The sequence below is a fragment of the Sus scrofa genome, chromosome 1, assembly GCF_000003025.6.
Source record: "Sus scrofa isolate TJ Tabasco breed Duroc chromosome 1, Sscrofa11.1, whole genome shotgun sequence".
Lineage (NCBI taxonomy): Eukaryota > Metazoa > Chordata > Mammalia > Artiodactyla > Suidae > Sus > Sus scrofa.
Window position 1 is genome coordinate 130079306 of NC_010443.5, and position 18841 is coordinate 130098146.

General features: G+C 40.7%; 1 protein-coding gene across 1 annotated transcript in view; it reads right to left on the reverse strand.

The window, feature by feature from the left end:
* Window positions 1-18841, reverse strand: part of CHP1 (calcineurin like EF-hand protein 1) — a 38543-nt gene that overhangs the window by 5387 nt on the left and 14315 nt on the right. The window contains exons 3-5 of the mRNA XM_013993169.2: window positions 15871-15951; window positions 10589-10716; window positions 1282-1343 (exon numbers count right to left, since the gene is read on the reverse strand). Coding sequence (XP_013848623.1) covers window positions 1282-1343; window positions 10589-10716; window positions 15871-15951 — 271 coding nt within the window. The remainder of the gene's footprint in view (window positions 1-1281; window positions 1344-10588; window positions 10717-15870; window positions 15952-18841) is intronic.

The following is an 18841-nucleotide window of genomic DNA, read 5'->3' on the forward strand; positions in this document are numbered from 1 at the left end:
AATTGCACCTACAGTGTTTGTCTCTATTTTTTCTCTTCAGAACTCCGAAGCCCATATGTAGCAATTTTTTAAAAGTGAATTCTTCTTATAGAAGAAAGATATCCCCAGTTCAAACGAGGACACTAACACTGACCTGCAGACTGTTTTGATTTTTATTCAGACATAGAAATGTAGGAATAGCCTGGGTTGGTCCTAAATCTCAACTTAGAAGACTTCTTAAGACAGTGACTTCAGATTTACTTCAGGGTGAGTGGAAACCACTTTACTTTTAGGTTTATATTAAAATAGAGAAATCTCCCTATGGAAATTTTTTTTTTTAATTCTTTTCTCTCTTTTCTTTTGGGTAGTGATGGCTGATGATCCTTAAGCTTATTGTAGTTTAAATCTCTCTTGCCCTTTTATTTTTTTAATTTTTTTATGTCTTTTGTCTTTTTAGGGCTGCACCCACAGCATATGGAGGATCCCAGGCTAGGGGTCTAATTGGAACTGTAGCTGCTGGCCTACACCACAGCCACAGCAACGCCAGATCCGAGCCGCGTCTGCAACCTACACCACAGCTCACGGCAACACCGGATCCTTAACCCACTGAGCGAGGCCAGGGATCGAAACTGCAGGAGACCTCATGGTTCCTAATTGGATTTGGTTCCGCTGCACCATGACTGGGAACTCCATCCCTATGGAAATTCTTGAACATGTTAACCTCCTAGGGTCCTCAAGATTCATAAATATTAACGAAAGAAAGAAAGAAGGAAAGAAAGAATTTTTTTCCCCTCCTATGCTTGTATTTAAGGAAGGGAGTGTGGGGAAGAGAAGGGCAATGCTAATAGGGTGAAATGCCAGTGACTGCCATTAGGACAGGAAAGTGTCTATGGGGTGCAACAAAGGACAGTGGGCAGTGGCTGAGTGTACACCGTGCCAGCAGCAGTTTCTTGACTCATCAGGCCCAAGGACAGATGAAACAGCAGCATTTACCTAAGTGTCATCGGAATTACCAATCGGCTGAACTATCTGTTCTAAACTACCTTACATATTTTAGTTCAGCCAGTCAGCACCTAAAAGAATTTATTTAGCTTTTATGTAGTGGAGACCTCTGTGAGAACTCAACAAGCCACTTCAAGTTTCCCCAGGTCATCTGCTCTGCTTTATACCTAGGACAGGATTCTGTATACAGCAGGTGTTAAATAAATGTTTACTAAAGGAAAAAACAACTCCTGCTTACAAGAATAAGCCGGCGGGGCCCAAACACAAGTTAACTGTGTGCACAGGAGCTCTCCCACATACCTGTAACAGCTCGTCACGGGAGATCTTGTCATCTTTATCCAAGTCATACAGTCGAAAAGCAACTAGTAGGAAAAAACAAGAATATAGTGGAAATTCAGTAGTGTTCTGTCCCTTTTCAAGGAACTAAATATTTAAAGGACACCAGACAGAAAACTGACAATGAATTGGAGTTCCCTGGTGGTTCAGCAGGTTAAGTGTCTGGTGTCGTATTGCTCTGGCTCTGGTTTACTGCTGTGGCAGGGATTTGATCTCTGGCCCAAGACCTTCTGCATGTCTTGGGCACGGCCAAAAAAACCCCCAAACCTGACAGTGAATTATTAGTTTTTCCAAGAGCAGCTGCCATGGCTCATAAAGCTTTTTTTTTTTTTTTCCTTTTTTTCTTTTTAGGGCTGCAGCTGCGAATATGGAGGTTCCCAGGCTAGGGGTCAAATTGGAGCTACAGCTGACGGCCACAGCCACAGCCACAGTAATGCTGGATCCGAGCTGTGTCTGCAACCTACACCATAGCTCATGGCAATGCTGGATCCTTAACCCACTGAGCGAGGCCAGGGATCGAACCTGGAACCTCATGGTTCCTAGTCAGATTCGCTTCCACTATGCCACAACCAGAACTCCTACAGTCAGATTCTTAACCCACCACACCACAGTGGGAACTCCAGTAGAGGAGAGCAACACACACTCTGCACTTTAATGCATTCTAAGATCTATCATACATATGAAATCCTGGGGAACAAAGCATATAGCAGATAGGCCTTTCTGGTTCAAGTAATAAACAAGGTTTTTTTATTTTATTTTATTTATTTATTTATTTTTGTCTTTTTGCCATTTCTTGGGCCGCTCCTGTGGCATGTGGAGGTTCCCAGGCTAGGGGTCCAATCAGAGCTGTAGCCGCCAGCCTATGCCAGAGCCACAGCAACACGGGATCCGAGCTGCGTCTGCAACCTACACCACAGCTCATGGCAACGCCGGATCATTAACCCACTGAGCAAGGGCAGGGATCGAACCCGCCACCTCATGGTTCCTAGTCAGATTCGTTAACCACTGCACCATGACGGGAACTCCCTAAATAAGGTTTTGAAAGGCAAACAGACATCTGATGAAGGGTGGCATCCCAGCAGAGCCAATGCTAGGTACAAAGGCACATGAACATGGATGATTATCTAAAAGTTTAAACATCACCCTTTGCCTCCACTAAAAGAAAAAAGGCGGAGGAAGCTGAGTCTACTAAATCCATTTTAACATTTTAGAAAAAGCTGTTACTCTTTATAAGGTAAATATTAAAATTCTGGAAGGGGAAGTAACAAGGAGAGACTCTCTTTGATGTGTGTCTTGGATTTTTGTTTGTTTGTTTTCTGGCTGCACCTGTGGTATGCTGAAGTTCCCGGGCCAGGGACTGAACCTGAGCCACAGCAGTGAGCCAAGCCACAGTAGTGATAACACTGGATCCTTAACCCACTGAGCCACCAGAGAACTCCTTGTCTGTTTTCTTTAATTTGGTTAGTTGAGTCACTATCTTTACCAAAATTGAGACTGTATATGCTTAGGAGGTTTGAATTCTAAGGTAAGGGAGACAAGGATCATAAGTGTTCCTACAGAAATGAGTGTTTAATACATCCCCCAAAATAATACATGCGCGCGCGCACACACACACACACACACACACACACACACACACACACACATGCTGTCATCTTTCCAGCATGCTATTTACTCAGTAATCTTTGGGATGATTTTGGGATGGAAATCTGTTTGCTATATGAACCATAGCTATCTGTTTCTGAATTTCTTAATTGGGTAATTAGAATAGACACTTATATCCCTTTCTGCCAAAGTATTTAAAGAAGGCTGAAAAGCTAATTTTTGAAATCTAGCTGTCATGGACTGAATGTTTGTGTCTCCCCCAAAATTCCTATGTTAAAACCATAATCCCCAATGTAATGCTATTAGGAGGTAGGGCCTTTGGGAGGTAATTTAGGGTTAGATTACATCATGAGTTTGGGGCCCTTGTGATAGGGTTAATGTCTTTACAAAAAAAGGAGCCAGGAGATCTCTTCTTCCTTCTCTCTGTCTCCACCTCCCCCCGCCCCCACTACTTGAGAATACAGCAAGAAGACTGTGAACCGGAAGTGGGCCCCCCACCAAGAACTTGACCATGCTGGCACCCTGATCTCAGAGTCATCTCCAGAACTGTGAGAAATGTCTGCTTAAGTCACTCAGCCTATGGTATTCTATTATTGCAGCCTACAACTAAGACACCAGCAGAGGGCTAACTAAAGAGATCACATGATAGGACCTTTTAGAAAAAAACTGCAGCAACAAGTTCTTTCTTTCTTCTTCTTCTTTTTTGGCTACCCTCCACCATATAGAGCTCCCAGGCCAGGGTTCAGATCTGAGCCACAGTTGCAGGGACACCAGGTCCTTAACCCACTGTGACAGGCTGGGGATGGAACCTGCATCCCAGTGCTCCCAAGATGCTGCTAATCCCATTGAGCCACAGCGGGAACTCCAACAATAGTTATGTCTTAACTGACCTGGATTCCTATCAGTCAAGTCTGGTACTGAACCAATAGAAACAGCATTTTCCCCCAGATAATGTCTGGTCAAATGCCAAATGAGTGAGCCATTTTGTTAGACTCTCCTCTCTTCCTATCTCTTTCCCCCCATTCTAGGTCCTACAACTTGGACTCACTTTGTCTCCAGGGCTATAGTCTCTCATCTCCAGTTCCACGGCTATAAAAGCCATCTAATGGGATGACTCCCAAATGCCATCTCCAGTTTGGACCCTTTGTGTGACCTCTTGATGCTGATGTCAGAGCAACACAAAACAGTTGTTAAAACTGGCTCTGCCAGATCCTGGCTTGGAGAGCCCACAGGCTATGTGAACATGAGCAAGTCCCTTAACCTTTCCGTGCCTCAGCTGCCCAAGAGGTGCAAAATGAGAGTAACACAATCCCCCTCACGGGCTTGCGAGGACTGAAAGGGAAAGGCATTTTTTTTTTTTTTTTCTTTTTATGGCTGCACCTGCGGCATATGGAAATTCCTGGGCTATGGGTTGAATTGGAGCTGTAGCTGCAGGCCTATGCCACAGCTTGCAGCAACACCAGATCCTTAACCCACTGAGTGAATCCAGGGGTCAGACCCACATCCTGAGGGGCCAGGGATCAAACCCGAATCTTCATGGATTCTTGTCAAGTTTGTTACCACTGAGCCACAATGGGAACTCTTAGCTAGAGTTTCAACTTCTCAGAGAAATTTCACTGACAAGTCATTTTTTTTTTTCAGGGCTACGCTTGCGGCATATGGAGGTTCCCAGGCTAGGGGTCAAATTGAAGCTGTAGCTACCAGCCTACGCCACAGCCACACCAGACCTGAGCTGTGCCTGCGACATATATCACAGCTCATAGAAACACTGGATCCTTAACCCACTGAGTGAGGCCAGGGATTGAACCTGTATCCTCAAGGATGCTAGTCAGATTCGTTTCCGCTGAGCCATGACAGAACTCCTGACTACTCATTCTAAAGCAGTGACAACCCCCCATGACCTTCTCATCTCACTTTATTCATTTCCTTCACAGAACTTGCCATGATCACAAATCCTGTTTATTCATTTGTCTTTTTTCCATGTAGTTTGTCTCCCTTATTAGATCATAAGCTCTATGAAAGCAAAGACCTTGTCTGATGTATATACCATCCTGGGCCTAAAAGAGTACCTGGCAAATAGAAGCTGCTCAAACATTTACTTAATATAAGACCAAATGAATGACCTAGGTCAAACCTTTACCTTTTAATTACAATTATTTCTTTAAAAAAAAAAAGCTATGAAAAAATAACATAAAATTGACCCTTTTCAAGAGTACAGTTGAGTATGTTTGCACTATTGTGTAACTATCACCACCAACTCCATCTCTAGAACTTTTTCATCTTCCCTAAGTGAAATTTTGACCCATTAAACAATAACTCCCCATTTCCCCCTGTCTCTAGGCTCTGGCAGCATTCTATGAATCTGACTACTCTAAGAACCTCAAACAAGAGGAATCAAGGAATATTCATCCTTCTGTGTCTGGCTTATTTTTATTTAGCATAAGTAAATTTATCCATGATATAACATGACAGAATTTCCTTTTTTTTTTTTTTTTTCCATTTTTGGCTGCCCCACAGCATATGGAATTCTCACATAGGAACCATATTGAAGCCACAGTTGCAATCTAAGCTGCAGCTGCTGCAACACTGGATTCTTAACGATTAACCAAGTGCCAGGCCAGGGATTGAACCTGTGTTCCAACACTCCCAAGACACCACTGATTGATTCCATCATGCCACAGCAGGAACTCCCAGAATTTCCTTTTTAAGGCTAAATGATTTTTCTTTGGATATATATACCATTCATCTGTTGATGGATACTTGTGTTGCTTCCACCTTTTGGCTGTTATGAATAATGCTACTCAGTTTGTTCTTGGCACTTCTCCCAAATTCCACCTGAACAATCATCATCCAAATAAAATATCTTCATACAGACTCATTCCCCACATCACTCATTACGTGTTATAAAAAACTTTAACCAGGAGCTCCCATCATGGCTCAGCAGAAACAAATCTGACTAGTATCCATGAGGACTCGGGTTTGATTCCTGGCGCCATCAGTAGGTTAAGGATCTGGTGTTGCTGTGAGCTGTGGTGTAGGGCATAGACACGGCTGAGATGCCGTGTTGCTGTGGCTGTGGCATGAGCTGGCAGCTGCAGCTCCAATTCAACCCCTAGCCTGGGAACTTCCATATGCCACGAGTGTGGCCTAAAAATACAAAAAAAACAAAAACAAAAAAGATGCTTATAGGTCTCTCCCTTACTAACCCTACCCTGAAGCATTCTCAGATGGGTTGGGTTTTACCTTCCACATAAATCACTGTAACCTCACTGACCTAAAGAGGAGAACAATAAGGAACTATTCCTAGGAGACAAACAGCAGCAGTACTCTGTGCTTGGGCCTGTGCCTACATAGGTACAGTTCAGCCTTGGTGACTGTCCTTGACATAAAAAAGAAACAGGACAGGAGTTCCTGCTGTAACTCATCAGGATTGATGGCACTTCTGTGGCACTAGGACACAGGTTCAATCTCTGGCCTGGCACAGTAGGTTAAAGGATCCAGTGCTGTCACAGCTGCCACATAGGTTTCAACTGTGGCTTGGATCTGATCCCTGGCCAGTGAACTCCATATGCCACAGGGTGACCAAAAAAGAGGAGGAAAAAAAAAAAAAAAAAAAAAGAAGAAACAGGACAAAGCTCTCAGAGTTACTCAAGAGACTTTTCTCTGAAGAAGATGGATTATAAACAAATTTGCCTTAGTGGCAAATGTGTTTGCAGGTGTATAAAGTTCAATTGCTATCAGTCTACAATAAGAGGTACTTTCCTGATGCTTCCAACAAGCTCTGTGGGAAATTTAGAGAAAACCAACATATAGACAGAGAAACAAACATCCAGGACTCCCCTCTTATAGCTTTGGTTTCATTGGTCTAATGACATGAATGTGATCCTAACACAGAGAATGCAACAGAATTCTAATTCATGTTCATCTTCCTGTACAAGTTGCTCTGAAAGCCAAGACCAAAGTACTGGTAAAAACCATGCATAACTTGCACGGCACTTAATATTCTAGCTCACTCCAAAGCTTGCCATTTCTGTGGCACTCAGGCCTTCTTAACAGAAGCTCATCCATGGCGTTAGGGGGGCATTCTGCCTTTCTGTTTCTGTCTTTCCCTTCCACTGTCAGATATGAACAGGGAAGCATATAGCCCAGCTGCCACTGAAAGTCCTCATGTGGCCATGAGGAGTCACGCCTTTGGATGAAGCAGAACCTTCAGATGGCAGAGCAGAGCAATAGGAAAAACTCAGGTCCTTGATGGCACCATCAACCCTGATGCTTGCCCCACCATGCTTGTAAAGTGAGATAATAAGTTTCCCTACTAGTAAAGTCAGGTGACGGCATCTTAACACTAAGTAACTACCAGATTCACTGATGCTACCTGGAATATTTTCTTTTGGGTCAAAATGAATTAATGAATTTGCTTATCCATTCATTCTCTGATGAACATTTGGGTTGCTTTCTCGTTTTAGCTATTGTGAACAATGCTGCCATGGATGTGGGCATACAGGTATCTCCCTGACACCTTGCATATACCTTCATCTCAGCCTCTCCTGATGGTGACATCTCATGTAACTGTAATGCACCATCAAAACCAGGAAACTGAGAGAGTTTGTTCAGATTTCACCATATGTGTATGTACACAGGTGTGTAGTTCTATGCAATTTTATCATCTATGTAGTTTCATGTAACCACCATCACATTCAAGATTCAGAGCTCTTCCACAGCTACAGGACTCCAGTGTCACATCCTGTTATTTAGCGTTTAATAATGAAGCACCTCTATTACTGTATCACAAAGTTCTTTGAACATTTTGTTAACTGTATTTCAATATAATTGGTTTCATTTATGATCCCATGTATTTTATTTTATGTATTCACAAACATTCTGAGATGGTGTGGATAGGATTTACCAGACTGCCAAGGGAATTCATAACTTGAAAAAAGTAGAGCCCACACTGTAGAGGGAACTCAGGTAGCAAGTCTGTGTTATACCTGATAACCTTTAAAGCCTCCTCTAATCCTGGATTAGAAAAGCACGCATGGTTTCGAAGAGCACAAAAAAAAATTATAATTGATTGGAAAGGGTTTTTTTTTTTTTTAGGCCACACCAGAGGCATTTGGAGGTTCGTAGGCAAGGGGTCCAGATCCTTAAGCCCCCGAGCGAGGCCAGGGATCAAACCCGTGTCCTCACTGATGCTAGTCATGTTCGTTAACCAATGAGCCACGAAGGGAACTCCAAGTTTTGTTTTGCTTTGTTTTTGTTTTTTATACCTGCAGCATATGGAAGTTCCCAGGCTAGAGGTCCAATTAGAGCTGTAACTGCTAGCCTGTGCCACAGCCACAGCAATGCCAGATCCAAGCCACGTTTGTGACCTAAACAACATCTCAGGGCAACACACTGAGCAAGGCCAGGAATCGAACCCAAGTCCTCATGGAGACTAGACAGTTTTATTACCTTAAGCCACAATGGGAACTCTGAAAGAGTCAATTTTTAAGTCACTGAAAGAACCCCTAAACTGTAACTAAAGTAGGTTTGACAGAAAAACTGCAAAAGTCCAAGGGAAAAATGTAAACACCAGAAAGATGCTATTCTCAGAATGCTTTATGATTAAATTCTCTTTCCACTGAAAGGAAAGTGCAACCAGAAACCTTAGATTATACATTATAGATGTGTTCTATGGAAAAACAACACACAACTCCCATCAGTAGACTTTTACTAAAACTAATCAAACAGAATAACTCTTGATCTTACATCCAAAAACTGGCCAGTGAATGTGCTTTTAAACATTTAAAGTGAATAAAAATGTTAAACCATGTATCGTTTTCTATGATTCTATGCTATACCTGACTTTTCCAATTATTGGTCAACTCCTGCTCTGACAAAACTGAATTAGAAAATTTCTGCTATACTAATGCCAACATCAGGCAAACATGTACTAAAATATGCTAAAACCCATAAAACATTAAGATGCAAGGCTTTGCCTCAAACAGTGTTTAGACTTGAAGGAATTCACTAGTAAACATAAAGTATCCAAGGGAGTTCCCATCGTGGCTCAGTGGTTAACGAACCCGACTAGGAACCATGAGGTTGCGGGTTCGATCCCTGGCCTTGCTCAGTGGGTTAAGGAACCGGCGTTGCCATGAGCTGTGGTGTAGGTTGCGGACATGGCTCAGATCCCGAGTTGCTGTGGCTGTGGCGTAGGCCGGTGGCTACAGCTTCGATTGGACCCCTAGCCTGGGAACCTCCATATGCCATGGGAGCAGCCCTAGAAAAGGCAAAAAGACCAAAAAAAAAAAAAAAAAAAAAAGTATGTTTTGTATTACTGAGTCACTTTGCTGTACAGCAGAAATTAGCACAATGTAAATCAGCTATAATTTAAAAAATTAAAATAAAAAAAAAAAACTTCCCTGTCTTATATGAGGATAATTATTTAAGTACTTCTCAAACCATTTACTTGAAATATCACCAGAGGAGTGAACTCATATTCCTATAGCTAGGAAGATCTGAGCATATGGCCCACAGGCCACAAATTAAAAGTTCAAGCCTCATGTACCATCTTTCAAATGTACAAACATTTGGCATTACATTCCATTATGTACCTGTTTCAATATTTTTTTTTGTTGTTTTTTTTGTTTTTGTCTTTCGTTGTTGTTGTTGTTGTTGTTGTTGCTATTTCTTGGGCCGCTCCCGCGGCATATGGAGGTTCCCAGGCTAGGGGTCGAATGGGAGCTACAGCTGCTGGCCTACGCCACAGCCACAGCAACGCCAGCTTTGAGCCGTGTCTGCGACCTACACCACAGCTCACGGCAACGCTGGATCCTTAACCCAATGAGTAATGCAAGGATCGAACCTGAGTCCTCATGGTTCCTAGTCAGATTCGTTTCCACTATGCCATGACAGGAACTCCATTAAAAAGACTTCTTGAGACAAAAAGACAAAAAAAAAAAAAAAAAAAAAGACTTCTTGATTTTTCTTTAAATAAATCATCCAGTAAAAACTTGATGGGCCCCACTTAGTTTGTGGCTCCACGGACCTCACTAGACACTATTGCGCACCCTGGTAAGAGAAGCCTGGGCTCAATCAAGTCAACACAATTTCACTTGTGGTGAATGAAAAAAGAAATTCAATTTTAATTTCTTGGAGAAGTACTGTAAGGGATTAAGCAATATCATACATGGACCAACAAAGGGCAGAGGGAAATCTAACAAGTATCCAAAGAAAGGAGGCAAGAGGCATGGGGAGAAAAATTTAATCTTACACTAACTCAGCTGTCCACCCCTACGTGAATCACATTTTATGATGGGCTGTGTCTTTTCATTGTTGTCACTCTGGAACACAGGATATATTAGTAGCTAACTCTTACTGCCAGGTGCTGTTTGATGTACTTGACATACTCATTAAATCCCCACAACCTTCCTATGCAAAACCCCTTAATATCCCATTTTACAAAAGAGGACACTGAGGTCCAAAGATTTTAAGTAACTTGCCCAAAGTCACACAGCCAAAAAGTGACAGAGCTGGGATTCAAACCCAGCCAGTTTAGCTCCAGGGTCTGAGCTCTTAATCACTTTGCTTAAGCAAATATTTGCTCAATGAATGAAGGACTAAATAAATGATTTTTAAGAAATGAAAAGAAGATACTTTAAGCCAGAAGACTTTATCTCCTTACAGTGCAGTTTGTTGCTTCGGCTATTGAGTGGTTCTGGTCCATTCATATCTTTGCTCTTTTCATTATCCTCAATGGGTCGGAAATGAGCCAAAGTTCTCATGAAGCCACGGAAGTTTACCTGGTCCTCTCTGATTGGGAAATATAACAAATAGAACATCACGTCAATCAAGTGATTATTTCTTATGAATTCAATACTTTGGCAACAATTTTAGCTACCGTTGCCTGAAAGTCCATTTAGTGAGGTCTCTTCCCATATGCATGGTAATTTAGGACTCATAAAGTATCTCCAGTTAAGTCTTGACTCTACTTTGTAAGGTATAATTATTCCCACTTTTATAAATGATTAACCAGACTTAGAGAGGTAATAGGACTTACCTATTGAATTTACTTATATCTCTTTTTCCCAAAGAGGATTTTGAGTAGCACCAGGGATGTGCTATCAGGCAAGCCAGAACCTGAACTCACTGCTTCAGACTCTACAGCAAACATGAAGTTAGTCATTTCAACCCAATGACTCCCCAACCATCTCCCAATGTCTTCCCTGTAGTCACAAATACCTAGTAATATTTTAAGGTTAAAGCATTTTAAGAAAAAGCTGCTTTTGAAATAAATTTTAATTAGTTATAGAAGTAATAAAAACATTTTTGGAAATTTGGTAAAAAGTTGAAAGAAAACCACCCCTAGTTCTACCAATCAATTACAATCATTGTTAATATATTTTCTCCCAGTAATTTTCCTATGCTTTTTGGATAATTAGGAATATAGTACACATATAATTTTATATCCTTCTTATTTTTAAACTTTTAAGCATATATCGAATCAATATAAACAATTTGAAACATTTTAACCATCTGTATAATAACTGTACAGCTGTATTATGATTTTATTATTTCCTCATAATTGGATAGATATTTTTCCCATAATGTTTGCTTTTCTGTTTGTTTTGGCCATATCCCTGGCACAGGGAAGTTCCTGGGCCAGGGATCGAACCCATGCCACAGCAGTAAAGAGAGCCTGCAGTGACAATGCAGGATCCTTAACCTGCTGAGCTACCAGAGAACTCCTTCCCCATAATGTTTTGGAAGACTTCTGTGTATAAAGCTTTTTGGGTACTTAATACTATAGAAAATCTTTTTATTGTGCCAGAGGCTAATCAGTAACCTTATAAGAATTAATCCTAAAACTTAAATGAATAAAGAATGGTTTTTAGTATTAAAAAAAGAATGTCAGAGTTCCCATTGTGGCTCAGTAATAACCATGCAGGTTCCATCCCTGGCCTTGCTCAATGGGTTAAGCATTCTGTGTTACTGTAGTTGTGGTATAGGCTGGAAGCTATAGCTCTGATTCAACACCTAGCCTGGGAACTTCCATATGTTTTTTTAGGGTGAGGCCCTAAAAAGCAAAAAAAAAAAAAAAAAAAAAAAAGAATGTCCCATGTGACACAACTATTTATTTAAGAAGCCATGGAAAGAACAAGTTGCCTGGTTGCTGGGGCTACCTAAAAATAAATCCTAGTCTTTGTGTGGCCCATTAAATAGTTGCGGAATGTCAGGTCTCGTAAGTGCCAGGTATACACACAGATCAGAAACCTTTTATTTTTTTTAATTTTTTTTATTTTTTTATTTTTGGTCTTTTTGCTATTTCTTGGGCCGCTCCCGCGGCATATGGAGGTTCCCAGGCTAGGGGTCTAATCGGAGCTGTAGTCTCCGGCCTACACCAGAGCCACAGCAACGCGGGATCCGAGCCGCGTCTGCAACCTACACCACAGCTCACGGCAACGCCGGATCGTTAACCCACTGAGCAAGGGCAGGGACCGAACCCGCAACCTCATGGTTCCTAGTTGGATTCGTTAACCACTGTGCCACGACGGGAACTCTGAGAAACCTTTTAAAGGTAAAGTTCAAAAGCTAGCTCGTGAGCCCCTTGTACTCAAAAGAATGACCTTTCATTCTTTAAGGAAGCTATACTGCTAATGGAACAGTATCTCTAAAAAATGTGAGTAAGAGCTGAGGAATAAAGTAATGTGTAATAAGATTTGAGTCATATGGAACTTTCATATGCTGTGGGAGCGGCCCAAGAAAAGACAAAAAAAAAAAAAAAAAAAAGAGAGAGAGAGAGAGAACTAAATGCTAATGTTCTACTTTCTTTCTTTTTTTTTTGGTCTTTTGTCCTTTTAGGGCCACACCTGTGGCATATGGAGGTTCCCAGGCTAGGGGTCTAATCGGAGCTACAGCTTCTGGCCTATGCCACAGCCACGGCAACGCCAGATCCGAGTCATGTCTGCGACCTACACCACAGCTCACAGCAACACTGGATCCTTAACCCACTGAGCGAGGTCAGGGATTGAACCCAAAATCTCATGGTTCCTAGTTGGATTTGTTTCTGCTGTGCCATGACGGGAACTCCACTAATGTTCTACTTTCAAATCTCATTCTTTAAAAACAAATTGAACTAGCATATGACAAAAACCCAGAAGCCAAATATCTGTATCTGATTAGAGCAAGAAACAGAGGCGCTGCTTGCTAAGAGTCTAGCAGTGTAGCCCAGTGCCATCCTTGGCTTCCTCATATACACCTCAAATACATCAGCACACATTGTCAATTAGCAAGAGATGAATGGATAGGATGACTGGCAACACTATCGTCATAACAAAGTTGGTTTGGCCTTTATACAACAGCTTTCCACAAGCTGCTTCATCAAATAATCAATAGTGACTAAGGAATACTGAAAAAAAAAAAAAAAAAAGTTGGCAAAATGGCTCTGTGAGGTTTACTTTTCATTGTAAAAAGTCTAGATACAAAGCATAGAAGCGAAAGATATCTCTGGACAGGGTTCAGTTCTCTGCATGGGCTAAAAAAAGGAAGTTAGGAGTTCCCTTCGTGGCTCAGTGGTTAATGAACCCGACTAGAAACCATGAGGTTGCAGGTTTGATCCCTGGCCCTGCTCAGTGGGTTAAGGATCCGGCGTTGCCGTGAGCTGTGGTGTAGGTCACAGACACGGCTTGGATCCCATGTTGCTGTGGCTCTGGCGTAGGCCAGCGGCTCCAGCTCCAATTCAACCCCTAGCCTGGGAACCTCCATATGCTGAGAAAGTGGCCCAAGAAATGGCCAAAAAAAAAGGAAGTTAAAAAAGAGAAGAATTCAGCACTGAAACCACACCTGAAACAAACAGAGCAGTTCACGGAGAGAAAAAGCGGGGGAATGAGGAAGTGTAGGCCATTACTCACGGCCAACATAAATCTGAAAAGGGCAGGTCTCATTCAGACAGAGTCCTGTCTTCTAGTTCATGTGAACTAGACATGAACTAGTCTTCCCCTCTGTCACTCAAATATATTGAGTGACAAATTTCTCAACTTGTAAATTCCTTTGCTCTCAATTCAGAGTTCTAAAATTTCCTCTCTACCTATTTCACCCGATAGTGTTCTCACCGACACTTTATCTCATTATTAAGAATTGGCAACCACATAACATTTTAAAGTTCTCTGGGTCATATAAACAAGTCACGAGGAACCAGGAAGAGATTGTTAGAGAGATTATTTAAAACAAGATTATATCATAAGCTTTACTCAAGAAAAGGTACTTAAATCAGTAAATATTGACTCAGTACTTTGAAGGCAGTGTATTAGGTAGTGAAGCATATCGAAAGCCTAGTTTTACATTACACAAACCTAAATCTGTTTGAGAAAATGTGTGTGTGGCAGAGGAACTATATCCTTAGCTGTCAATGTCAGAAAAAAATAAATAAAGGCTGTGGTAATGTTCCAGATTAAAGGAGGCTAAAGAGATGTGACAACTGAGATAGACTAGCTCCTGTTCTAGAGGAAGGAAACATACTAAAAAGGAAATTATTAGATAAACTGGTAAAACTGAAGAATCAATAATATTTTTTATAGCTGCACCCGTGGCATGCAGCAAAGATCCTGGGGCCAAAGACTGAACCTGCGCTGCAGCAACAACCTGGGTCACAGAAAAGACAATTCCAGATCTTTAACCTGCTGTGCCACCAAGGAACTCCCCACAATAATATTCTAGGATAGGCCTTCCTGCTGTGGCTCTGCAGGTTAAGAACCCGACAAGTCTCCGTGAGGATGTGTGCTCAACCCCTGACCTCGCTCAGTGGGTTAAGGATCTGGCATTGCTATAAGCTTCAGCATAGGTCGCAGATGTGGCCCTGATCCAGTGTTGTCACGGCTGTGGCGCAGGCCTGCAGCTGCAGTTCCAATAAGACCCCTAGCCTGGGAACTTCCATATGCTGTGAGTGTGGCTGTAGAAAGAAAAAATAATAATTTAGAATAAAATAGATAATGGAGGAAATAGATGAAGGTAATCAAAGGGTGCACACTTCCAGTTGTAAGATAAATACATTCTGGTAATGCAATGTACAGCATAGTGACACCAGTTAACAACACTGAATTGTATCTTTTAAAGTTGCTGAGGGAGATCTTAAAAGTTGTCATCACTAGAAAAAAGTAACTATGTGAGGTTATGAATGTGTTAATTAGTCTATTGTGGTTATCATTTTTCCATATATACATATAGAGAATCACTATGTTGTACACCTTAAATTTATGCAATGTTATATGTCAGTCACTTCTCATTAAAGCTGGGAAAAAAAGAATAAAATACATAATATATTAATATTATTACAGCACTTGATAGGTGTGGTAAGAATAAATTACACACCAGATTTAAAAAACTTAATATGAAAAAGAATATACAATATAATAATAATTTTAAAATATTGGTTACATATTAAATGGTAATATTTTGGAAATATTGGGTGAAATAGCATATACATTGCCAAAGTTAATTGAACTTATTTCTCTAAAATTAATTTAACCTATTTATTTTTACTTTTTAAATGTGGCCACTAGAAAATTTGTAGTCATTATGTATATGGCTTGAATGATGTTTTTATTGGCTAGAACTGGAGAAACAGCAAACACAAATGAAGCAAAATGTTAACAATATAACAATAGAGTAAAAGAAGGTGTTCTCTGTACTATTTGCAAATTTTGTAACTTCTCTGTAAATTTGAAATGATTTCCAAATCAAAGTTTTTAAAAGTTTAGTTTACATCAAAAATAGGGAGATTAAAGACAGAATTTTGAAGATGGACTCAGATACCTATCCAAAGTTTACAACAGGGAAGAGGGTAGACATATTCTAGATATGATTGAGTTAGGGAGGCTCAATATAACCAGGAGGGTCATGGTCTGAGATGACCAAGCAATATCAACATTCCAGATTAGCCCCAGAAAGGAAGCAACAGCAAGGACTCACCCTTCTGGAAAGAAAGCATTGATGATCCGGTCCCCTAATGGGTTGATGGCAAGTTCTGGAATCCGCTGGAAATCTTCCCGGCTGCCACGAGAATCACTTTGAGTTAGAAACCATTGGCCCTTAGCATGAACTCCTTCAGTCATGCCAGTGTACAACCTAGCAAGAATATTACCCCCTGGAATTTACTTCTGTGGCAAATTATACCAAATAACTGCAAAGAATAGCACTTTAATAATTGCCAAGTGTTTCTTGCACCAACTCAGGAGTGGAAGAAGCCAGATTTGACTATGCCACATTCCAGTGAATTCAGCACACAGGTTATATCAGTGAACCAACTGGGAAGCAAATACTAAGCTATCCCTGTAAATGATTCCTTGAACATTACCATTTTGTACTTAGTTATTAAGTTTGGAGAATGAACAGCAACTGCAAAGTATCAAACACTGCAGAGCTTCAATACGAGAGGAAAATTCAGAGAGGCCTCTGCACCCTTGGTAAGAAGACACACAGTACCTATGAAATGCAAGGAAGTCTTAGGTGATATTTAAATCCAAAGAGAGAATAAAATGTGAAAACTGATTCCATATGTCCTTGCTCGGACTGGCTTTTCTCCATCGCCTTCCACAGACTAGAGCCAGAGAAGTATTTAACCCTGGAACAGGCAAGAGCAGTCATCCTCTCACAACTTGTTGGTCTGCTGAAGTGAATATTGTTAGTTTCCCTTCACTGGATACACATCATGTGCTGCTCTAACTCTGTTTATATACTTTATTTCATTTCTTCACGTTAACATGTTAACTTTATACCCTTTTAGAGCTGAGGAAATTGAGAGTCAGTGAGATAAAGTAACTTGTCTGGTGCTACAAAGGTAAAATGTGGCAGACCTGCAATTTTTTTTTTTTTTTTTTTGGCTGTAGGTTTGGCATGCAGAAGTTCCTGGGCTTGCTGTCACCCTAGTGACAGCAGTGGCAACACTGAATCCTTAAATGCTAGGCCACCAGGGAACTCCAGATCTATAATTTAAGTCTGTCTATAAGTCAAAGCAACCCTAAAAAAACACACTTCTTTCCCATATTAAATAAACTTTTTGAAAGGAAGGTGCTCTCCCAAAAAATATTCATAAGTATTACTATTATTATTTTTTGCTTCTTAGGGCCACACTCACAACATATGGAGGTTACTAGGCTAGGGGTTGAATCAGAGCTACAGCCGCTGACCCACGCCAGAGCCACAGCCACGCAGGATCTGAGCTGTGTCTGTGACCTACAGCACAGCTCATGGCAATGCTGGATCCTTAACCCACTGAGCAAGGCCAGGAATCAAACCCACATTCTCATGGATCCTAGTCGAGTTAGTTAACTGCTAAGTCACGAAGGGATTTTTTTTTTTTTTTTTGGTTGATATTCTGTATCAAGAATATAAAGCTGTCTACAACATAACCACAAAATATCAGTGTCATGAGGGACAGAGAAAGGCAGAGTATTGTTTTCAATCAAAGGGGACTAAAGAGACATACAAATGAATTTAATGAATGATCCTAGACCAGGAAAAAACTGCTATGAAGGATCTGACTAAACCATAGGGTAAAAATGGAATACAGATCACACAGAATATGGAATACTATATAACAGAACTGTATAAAATGCTAAATTTCTTGATTTTGATATGAGATATCCTTGTTATAGGAAATACTCTCTGAAGTATGTGGCAAATGTTAATAAACGGTAAATCTAGGTACCTAGGTATCAGGTGTATGAAAGTTCTTTGTATTATTTCTTGTAACTTTTCCATAAGTTTCAAATTATTTCCAGATAAAAAGGAGGGGGAAAATTGGAATATAAACTCAAAATCTAACGGAAGAGATAAAACTTATTCCTCTACCTTCTTCATATGAAATACTAATGAAATGTTCCTCTTTTACCCAGGTGCCTTCAACTCCCTGATCCTCTTAAGGCTTAACATTTACAGGTGCTTATTTAATTCAACAAGCTTGTATCCACCACCTCTGATGGTGACACAGGCAGAAATTAACCTAGGGGACAGAGCACAAAGCTCTGGTTAAAAAACAAAACAAAAAACCCAAACAACCCTCTGGATTCTCATCTTCCTTGATTACCTAAAGTAATAAGTTTTGTATCATGTAATGTCTCAGAAGAAGCCATTCACAAGATAACTGGGTTGCTTAAAATGATAAAGAAAATTACCGAGGTCCTGGCTATTTAAGTCAACAAACATGTTCTAAGTTCTTATTACATAATGTGTTCTTTAATACAAAGTCCACTTTATCACCAAAATGTTGCTCCTCTTGTTTGACAGAGGTTAAGAAACAATAACTACTCCCTTTTAAATGAAGATTAAGGCTGATTTGAATTGCAAGGCCACATACCTCAGTTTAATGTCTAACAAGCTTAAGCAATTTTAGCTTTGAAAAGATACAGTTTAAATACCAGGTCTAGTGTCAGGTGGCGAGTCCACAACCTAGCCTGAACTCCTTCAGGCTCAATGAAGGATCTAGTCCTGGACTTCCAATGTCACTAAGGACCTAAACCGTGTCTTTTGATACTTTTTAACTCTATTCTTAGAATTTTGATTGTATATAGAATGGGGTCTATAAGACCAAGGGAATACTGTTGAAAGCATCAACATAAAAGTGAAAGAGTATTAATAAAGTTTGTAAACTTTTCTTTCTTTCTTTTTTTTTGGGGGGGGGGGCAAACCCATGGCATATGGAAGTTCCCAGGATAGGGGCCCAGTCAGAGTTGTAGCTGCCAGCCTATGCCACAGTCACAGCAATGTGTGATCTAAACTGCGTCTGCAACCTAGACCACAGCTCAGGGCAATGCTGGATCTTTAACTCACTGCGCAAGGCCAGGGATCAAACCTGTGTCCTCATGGGTACTAGTCAGATCTGTTTCTGCTGAGCCACGAAGGGAATTCCTGTAAACTGTTAAATAATACATATTTAATTATT